A 9555-nucleotide genomic window follows, 5' to 3' on the forward strand; every position below is an offset into this window, starting at 1 on the left:
CTCTAATGCATTCTTAATTTCTCTTAACATCTTACTTCTTAAAGGAAAGGGGCAGATTGCGTTGTCTAGTTGTTTATTATTCAGTTGGGTGAAATTCTCATGAGTTACCTCAAAGGCCCCTTAGATGGCCTCTAGGTTGGAAGCTGATTCCTGGTCATAGTCATTTGTAACCAGAGTTTCAGTGTTTCATCATCCAAATTATAGTGATTGCACTGAAAGAACTGTCTGTGATCATTTCCTTAGAAGGAACCTGTGTGGCCTTGGTAGATATTCAAAGCATCGTTTATTACTCTTTATCAGTGGGTCACTGGGAGCTTTCAGATTGAAGGAGAAGTAGAAAATGCTGCACATACATGGGATGTGTTTCTTGTTCCTAAAAGGAGTAGCCCATGGTTAATCAAAACAAAATAAGATTATCTTTACTTGTCCTGGTTCTATAACCTTTTGTAGAAGTCAGTGTTCTAGAAATTAATAACAACTCAAGTATATGTATTATACTTCTGATTTTCATCCCTCTTAGTAAATTTTTTATGGCTTTTGCTATAATTAATGAAGTCTTACTAAATAAGAAAGGATCAAAATGTATACTTGGAATGTACACATGTAACTGAACCATTAAATAAGATTTATAAAGGGGAAAGACTGGATTGTTGTGACCTGCATCCCACCTAATGTACAAGGAGTTAGAAAGCCATTTAGAGTACATGTCTTTCTGCACATTGTCTTTAGCTGGGATAGTAAGCTAAGATCCAGAGACCTTAATGAGGGTTTTGTATGAAGGCCCTCTTTGGGGAATGCATATTTTCCTAGAAGCCAGGTAGCTGAAGAATGAGATTTTATGGGTGGTCAGTGTATCTACCTGATCTCCAAGGAAATAGGTAAGACGTTTGAGACCATGATAAACTGGTTTTAATGTTTGTTCAAGCACATGGATAGTCAGATGCTAGTTTTGAAAGGGATTACTATGCAATTGGCATATCTTGATTTCTTCAGTAGCTTCATGAAAATTATGTTATTATTTTCTCATTTTACCAAAAACTAGTGAAAACTTTTTTTTAAAGATTTTATTTATTTATTTTAGAGAGCATGCGCATGAGCCAGCACAGGGAGGAGCAGAGGGAGGGAGACAAGCAGATTCCTGCTGAATGGGTAGCCCCACATGGGCCTTGATCCCAGGACCCTGAGATCATGACCTGAGCCAAAATCAAGAGTTGGATGCTTAACAGACTGAGCCACCCAGGAGCCCCAAGTGAAAACTTTTTTTTTTTTAATTTTATTTTATTATGTTAATCACCATACATTACATCATTAGTTTTTGATGTAATGTTCCATGATTCATTGTTTGCATATAACACCCAGTGCTCCATTCAGTACATGCCCTCCTTAATACCCATCACTGGGCTAACCCATCCCCCCACCCTCCTCCCCTCTAGAACCCTCAGTTTGTTTCTCAGAGTCCATAGTCTCTCATGGTTTGTCTCCCCCTCCGATTTTCCCCCCTTCATTTTTCCCTTCCTACTATCTTCTTTGTTTTTTTCTTTTAACATATAATGTATTATTTGTTTCAGGGGTACAGGTCTGTGATTCAGCAGTCTTACACAATTCACAGCGCTCACCATAGCACATACATTGGGGAGGGTATGTCCTAATGAAAACTTTTTAATGAATGAGAATCACTGGGTTACATGGTTAATATAGCGAGGTGGTCTCTTAGCTGGTTGATATCTATACCAGAGAATGTTGTGCCATCCTGAAGGGGAAGGTACCAGGCCATGAGTCCGGGCCATATCAAATCCACCAAGAGTGCCATTGCTGGGGTGGAAGCCTAGAGGAGAGGAGAGATGCAGGAGGCAGAAATGACAAGGCCCAGGTGGGTCTGGATGAAAGATGTTGACAGGATTAAGAATGGCTCTGAGCAAGAAGGAAATTCTTAGAGCTTTAGCTCCAGGGCAGTTATGTTCTGGAACTAAATTCTCAGAACTCTTCCACTCAGTTCATTCCAGTGAGGTCAGGCTAAGAAAGAAAACGATCAACTTGCTGTATCTAAGAGACTTTGTTTTGGAATATATTTTTCTATCAACCACTAACCTAGTGGTTAGTGATTGTAGCCTACATAGAAGGGAAAAATCTGAACTTGGTTGGAGGGTTCTCTGCCATTTTAGAGTTGCATTGTCTCTGATTTTACTTTATTTTTTTTCCTTCAGGTTGCTTGATTGGGGCCGTGAATCTCAAATCCAGCAACCGAACCCCAGTAGTACAGGAATTTGAAAGTAAGTACAAGGGAGACTACTAAGAGAATGGGCGCCATCTAATGGACGTTTGGTAGTCTTGCAGACAACTCAGGACAGACAAACACAGGCTCACAGTGCCCTAGAGACGTCCGGGTGGGTGGCTCCTTAGCAGTGCATTTGATGTGCACGTGTGTCAGGAAGTACTCCTTCAGCAGGCCAACAGGGAACTCTGCAGGTTTTATATTGGCGAGAATCAGATTCCGCCCTGGCTTTGTATGTATATAACAAAGAATTTTCTTACATACAAGCACAGTATTAAGGGGGAGTGTGTACTCTATTTAGTAAAAGTTCTTGGTAATCGTCTTTATTATTTTTCTGGCTAAAATTCAGCTTTTCTTGAAGTCATTGGAGCCTGGAGATAGATTTTTTTAACCTGCATGCAAGACTTCTTTAAAATTAGAGATAGCTTGCAGTGTCCAGGTATATAAGTGATCATAAAATTGTTCCCCATTCTCTGAGAGGTTTTTTTTGTTTTTGTTTTTGTTTTTTGCTCATTAGGTGTGGAACTATCTTGTATCATTACGGATTCACAGACAAGTGACCCCAGGATTGAATGGAAGAAAATTCAAGATGACCAAACCACATATGTGTTTTTTGACAACAGAATTCAGGGTATGATCCTCTAATCCCCTCCTTTGTCCACAAGGCCCAGGCATATACTTGTGCCCAGAGACTTTCCTCTGACTGGTCCCACATCTGCATCCAGGATTGGTTTTTTTTGTTTTGTTTGTTTTACTTACGGGAAATTCAAATATGGAAAGGTAATGAGAATAATATATTGAACCTCCCTGTCCCTGTCATTCAGCTTCAACAAGTATCACCTCATTAGTTATGATTTAAATCTATCTGTAGCCCATCCTGTTGAGTTATCAGAGTGAACATTTTCCTAGGCCATCCTCTTATCATGGTCCCATTCGTGATACCAGCTGCATGAGTTAATCAGAAGGATCACATGGAACAGCAAGGAGACAAGACAGGTATTTACTGAGCAACTACTGTGTGCCAAGCTTCCCACACTGAGAAAGCATTTGCTAGAACAGACGTCAGCATAGGGTATCTCTGATCACATGAAGTAGGAGCAGGGCAGGTGGTGGGGGAGGCTTCCCAGAAGCAACATCTAGGCTGAGCTATGAAGCCAGTCGACCAGGCCAGATGGTGAGGGGTGGGGTGGAGGAAGGTGTTGGGCAAGAAAGAATGCTCTGCATATATAGATGTGGAAGCAAAAGGCAGGTTTGCTTAAGGAAACTTCAAGATCTCTATTACAGCTGGGACTTAAGGAGGGAAGAGAGGAGTGACTCCACATGGCTGTTGAGGCTTGCCAGGGCCAGCAAGAAGCACTGAATGCCATGTAAGAATGGACAGTATCTTGAGGTCTGCAAAGATTTTTTAGAGGGAAGGAAGATGATTTCATTTACACTTTAGAAAGACTTGACTTGGTTTGTAAAGGAGATTGGGGATGGGGAAACTCAGAGCAGTGGTGCTAATTTAGAATTTTTTTGCAGATGCTAGAAGGGAGCTGCTGATGGCCCGAGCTAAGGTTGAGGCAGTGTAGAAAGACATGGGGAGGGATTGCTAGGAGCTGGCTATGGCAAGGGAGGGAGAGAGAGAAATTATAGATGACATGCAGTGGGACCTTACCTTCACTCTGACGGGAGGGACGGGGTAAACACGAGGGACAAATGCAACAACTTCTGAGGGCTGGCTTTGGAGTTCTCAGAGAAGTTGATAGTTGAGGCTTCAGAGAAGAGGAGAGATGTTGTGGAAACGGCCAAATCTCAGTCTTCCTGCTTTGGGTCCCCAATATCACCAGGAGTCATAGGCTCTTAAAAATCACATTTTTGGGGGACACCTGGGGGCTCAGTCAGTTAAGCATCTGCCTTCAGCTCAGGTCATGATCCCAGGGTCCTGGCATGGAGCCCCACGTCAGTCTCCCTGCTCACAGGGAGCCTGCTTCTCCCTCTTCTACCTGTTCATGCTCTCACTATCTCTCTCTCTCTCAAATAAACAAATAACATCTTAAAAAAAAAATGTTTTTGCAAATGTTCATCTTTCGTCATCAGCATTTTTCTGTTTTTATTATATTATGGTAAATCCTTTCTGTTCTTGCCACCAGTCAGCAGGTTTAGTAATAATTATTTTCTATTTTTGTGTCATTTTTTTCTAACTCCTTCCTTTATTTGTCATTCTTTTTTTTTTTTTTTAAGATTTTATTTATTTATTTGACAGAGAGAGAGAGCACAAGCAGGGGGAGTGGCAGGCAGAGGAAGAGGGAGAAGCAGGCTCCCTGCTGAGCAGAGAACCCAATGTGGGGCTCCATCCCAGGACCCTGAGATCATGACCTGAGCTGAAGGCAAATGCTTAACCAACTGAACCACCCAGGCGTCCCCCTTTATTTGTCATTCTCTAGGTTCTTCATGCTTCTTTGAAAGCATACCATCTTTTTATGCTTTAAAAATTTTAAATATTGAGATATAATTCATATAGCACAAAACTCACATTTTTTTAAAGTGTATACTTCAGTGGTTGTTAGTATATTCAACAAAGATGTGCAACCATCACTGCTATCAAATTCCAGAACACTTTCATCAACCCCAAAAGAAACTATATCCTTTAGCAGTGACTTCCCTTCCCCTCTGTCCCCACCTCCTGGCAACCACTAATCTACCTTGTCTCTATGGATTTGCCTATTCTGGACACCTCATATAAATGGAATAGTACAATATGTGGTTCTTTGTGATTGACTTCTTCCACTCAGCATATTATTTTCAACGTTCATCCATGGTGTAGCATGTATCAGTACTTCATTCCTTTTTATGTGGATGAATAATATTTCACTGTAGGTAGGCCACTTTTTTTTTTTTATCCATTTGTCAATTGATGTACACTTGGGTTGTTTCCAGTTTTTGGCTATTATCAATAAGGCAGCTATGGATATTCATGTAAACATAATGGTTTATGTGTGAACATAAGTTTTCATTTGGGGACGATAAATGACCCAAAGTACAATTGCTAGGTAATATGGTGTTTGCATGTATAGTTTTGTTTTTTTTTAAGAACCTGCCCAACTATATTCCCAAGTGGCCGTACCATTTTACATTCCTTCAGTGTATTTCCCTACATCCTCACTAACATTTATAATTGCCCATCTTTTCAATTCTGGCCATCCTAGTGGGTGTGAAGTATCTCATTGTGGTTTTGATTTGCATTTCCCTGGTGACTAATGATGCTGACCATATTTTCATGTTCTTGGTGGCCATTTGTATATATTTCTTTGGAGAAATGTCCACTCAAATCTTTTGCCCATTTTTAGTTATTTGTCTATTTATTGTTGAGTTGCAGATTCCTTTTATATTCTGGATACTAGTCCTTTGTCCCAGATACTTTCTCCCATTTAGTGGATTGTCTTTTCAAAACTTGCATGTGTCTTTTGAAGGACAAAAGTTTTAAAATTTTTTCATGAAATTCCAGTGAGGGCCAACGTAACTTTATTTCTTAGGGTTGCGGTCTTTGTGCCATTTCTAAGAAATTGTTGCCTAATCCAAGGTCATGATGATTTATATCTGTTTTTTCCTAAGAGTCATACTGTTAACTCTTGGGTTTTTTTTTTTAAAGATTCCATTTATTTACTTGAGAGAGCAAACGCTCAGAGAGAGAGAGAGAGAGTGAGAGAGTGAGCACAAGTGGTGGGGAGGGACAAGGAGACTCCCCACTGAGCAGCGGGGCTCGATCCCAGGACCCCGGGATCATGACCTGAGGCATGACGAAGGCAGACGCTCAACCAACTGAGCCACCCAGGAGCCCCCATGCTGTTAACTCTTATAGGAAGGTCTTTGTTGTATATAGTATGAGGTAGGAGTCCAACCTCATTCTTTTGCATGTGGATATCCAGTTGTCCCAGCACCATTTATGAATACTGGTTGTTTTCTAATGTAGTTTGTTTGATTTCTTTCTCTTTTAATGGGAATCCTGGCTAGGAATGATGGAAAGGAAATGAGGTCTCTGCTCTAACAACAGAGACACATGTAATGACACATGTACCTCTTACACACCAGGTACTGTTTTGGTGCTCAGTGTCCCCAGTTCACCTCTCTTTTCCAGGAGCAGAAACAGAAGCCTGTGTGCAATCTCCTTATGGAGGCATTAAATGCTAGCCCCAGAAGCCACCACCTTCAGGTGGCAGAGATGTCTGTAAACAGTCTTTTTATGTTCTGCATCCTCTTTTCTACAGGAGATTTGGCAGGTCGTGCAGAACTATTGGGGAAAACCTCTCTAAGGATCTGGAATGTGACCCGGACAGACTCAGCCCTTTATCGCTGTGAGGTGGTTGCTCGAAACGACCGCAAAGAAATTGATGAGATTGTCATTGAGTTAACTGTGCAAGGTAGGAGCTCACATGAAGTTAAAACATGTTCCCCCTTTTAGGCCTCATGAGTCTGTCTAGAAAATAAAAAAGATCCGGAAAGGGGAAAAATAAATAAATAAAAAATTCAAAAAAAAAAAAAAAGATCAGCTCTTTCTTTCCTTCTAGACTATATCCCTAGGGGTATCACAGGACTCAGGGAGTAGGCGGTTGTAGGAGCTTGGGCTGCCTGAGTTGGGGTGGAAGGTTGGAAGGGAAGTGGAGCTCTCCCTCCACCAGCCTCAGGAGGGGCTCCTCGGAAGCTGGAGGCATTAGGAATGCACTGAGGGGTCCTACGCGGGGAGTGGGGGGTGAACCGCGGGGCCGATGCAGCGGCAGATTCGAGCCCGCGGGCGCGACGTGGGGGCAGCAGTGCTGCAGCCCCTGGCCGGTTGTCCTGTTTGGGGAGCAGATTTACCGTGGGCTTTTTTTTTTTTTTAAAGATTTTTTTTTTATTTATTATTTGACAGAGAGAATGAGAGGGGGGAGGGTCAGAGGGAGAAGCAGACTCCCCGCCGAGCAGGGAGCCCGATGTGGGACTCGATCCTGGGACTCCGGGATCATGACCTGAGCCTCGGCAGTCGCTCAACCGACTGAGCCACCCAGGCGCCCACTTACAGTTTTTTTATTTTTTTAATTTTTTTTAAAGATTTTATTTATTTATTTGAGAGAGAGAGAATGAGAGACAGAGAGCATGAGAGGGGGGAGGGTCAGAGGCAGAAGCAGGCTCCCTGCCGAGCAGGGAGCCCGATGCGGGACTCGATCCCGGGACTCCGGGATCATGACCCGAGCCGAAGGCAGTTGCTCAACCGACTGAGCCACCCAGGCGCCCTTACCGTGGGCTTTGAGAGGAATCAGTCCATGCTGCTGACTTGCAACGCCAACCCGTATTTCTCCCGCAGTGAAGCCAGTGCCTCCTGTGTGCAGAGTCCCGAAGGCTGTACCGGTCGGCAAGTCGGCCACGCTACACTGCCAGGAGAGCGAGGGCTACCCCCGGCCCTACTACAGCTGGTACCGCAACGACGTGCCGCTGCCCACCGACTCCCGAGCCAATCCCAGATTCCGAAATTCCTCTTTTCTCTTGAACTCTGAAACAGGCACTCTGGTAAGACCTCTTCTCAGACGTGAGGATAGAACTGTCTTTGTTGAGGAAGGGAGACCTGTTGTGGAAAGAGCACTTATTAGGAAAGACAATGAACTCTGTAGGACAGGGACTAAAAACCTATAATGTTGGAGATTCTGTGGGGAAAAATGAACCTCCCGTCCTGCTTGTAAGCAAATAAATTCTAAGGGGATAAAATAAAGGAAGGGAAACCTGTAAAATAAAGGTGATTGTAGAGGTCTGTTAAATGTAGTGGGTGGGTAATGTTAGGTTCCTGATATGAATAACCAACTGTAAAAATCATGAGACAGGGAAATTGGATTACTGGCGGGATATTCGATATTAAGGAATTGTTCATTGCTTTAGGTGCAATAATGGTATTGTAGTTATAATCTGAGTAAGTCCTTGTCTTTTAGAGTTGCATGCTTAAGTATTTATGGATAACACGTGTCTAGAATTTTCTTCAAAACAACCCAGCAGTGGTGGTAGGAGGTGGGGTTGGGGGGAGAGATGAAATAAAGTTGGTCTTGTGTACAGGACAGACTGCCCTCCACGGCAGCATCTCAGCCGAGCTTTACTGCAGCCAGGCCTCCTGATCCGTGGCGTATCTAACTACACATAGTAACAAGCCAGGTTCTGTAGGATCCTCTGTATTTGTGTTGCCCAAGTGTTGCTGAGAAACAATGCTTATCAGAGAGTCCCTTTCCCTGAATAAAAGTGAAGCCCACACAAACCTGAGGGGATCTCACTGTTCAGGAGCTCTTGGGCAAGACTGCAGGGGAAGAGTATCAGGGAAGAACCTGGACAGTGAGCAGAAACTGAAGGGAAACCAGGAGCAAATGAGAAGACATTGTACTAAGCTCTGGACTTAGGGCCTTCGTGGGGGAGAGGAGCTTGGCGAAGTCTTCTCTTCAGTCCGCAGAGGTCTGCTCTGTTGATTGGTCTCATGATTTACTTGTAATTTCCTGCAACAGGTTTTCACTTCTGTTCACAAGGGAGACTCTGGGCAGTATTACTGCATCGCTTCCAATGATGCAGGCTCAGCCAGATGTGAGGAGCAGGAGATGGAAGTCTGTGAGTTACTTTTTGAAAATATTTCATCTGAAGACTGGCAAGTGGATAGAACATTTTTAATATTAGACCATCAGTTTAGACAACTGCTCAGCCTTCTTCTGGAGATGACTGGATTCACCAAAACTCACTCGGGTACATTGAAAGGAAAGATGAGAAAGTTCTGAGTAACAGCTAAATGACTAATAAGTGCTTACTTGCAATATGTTTATCTCCTCAAAATAGACTTTCTGGAGTCTTGTGATGTTGGGAACATAGTTAATCATGTTGCTTTTAACTGAGTATATATTTATTTTAAAAAAATTTTTTGAAGATTTTATTTATTTATTTGACAGCGAGAGAGAGCCAGAGAGCATAAGTGGGGGGAACAGCAGAGGGAGAGGGAAAAGCAGGCTCCCCGCCGAGCAGGGAGCCCAACTCGGGGCTCCATCCCAGGACCCTGGGATCATGACCTGAGCTGGAAGGCAGAGGCTTAACCAACTGAGTCACCCAGGTGCCCCTTAACTGAGTTTAATAAACTCCATTTCTGGGATGTAAGCATCCGACTCTTGATCTTAGCTCAGGTCTTGATCTCAGGGTCATGAGGTCGAGCCTTATATTGGGCTCCATGCTGGGTGTGGAGCCTACTTTAGATGATAGATAGACAGATAGATAGATAGATAGATAGATAGATAGATAGATAGATAGATAGA

The 9555-nt window shown here is 43.1% G+C and overlaps 1 protein-coding gene across 2 annotated transcripts in view; it reads left to right on the forward strand.

The window, feature by feature from the left end:
* Positions 1-9555, forward strand: part of JAM3 (junctional adhesion molecule 3) — a 105267-nt gene that overhangs the window by 87367 nt on the left and 8345 nt on the right. The window contains exons 2-6 of one of the 2 annotated variants that reach the window (XM_035009319.1): positions 2205-2270; positions 2790-2903; positions 6520-6672; positions 7593-7795; positions 8767-8998. In XM_035009319.1, coding sequence (XP_034865210.1) covers positions 2205-2270; positions 2790-2903; positions 6520-6672; positions 7593-7795; positions 8767-8998 — 768 coding nt within the window. The remainder of the gene's footprint in view (positions 1-2204; positions 2271-2789; positions 2904-6519; positions 6673-7592; positions 7796-8766; positions 8999-9555) is intronic. The other variant, XM_035009320.1, reaches the window with a different exon arrangement.

Source organism: Mirounga leonina, unplaced genomic scaffold, assembly GCF_011800145.1.
Source record: "Mirounga leonina isolate KUSES-001 unplaced genomic scaffold, KU_Mleo_1.0 Mir_153, whole genome shotgun sequence".
Lineage (NCBI taxonomy): Eukaryota > Metazoa > Chordata > Mammalia > Carnivora > Phocidae > Mirounga > Mirounga leonina.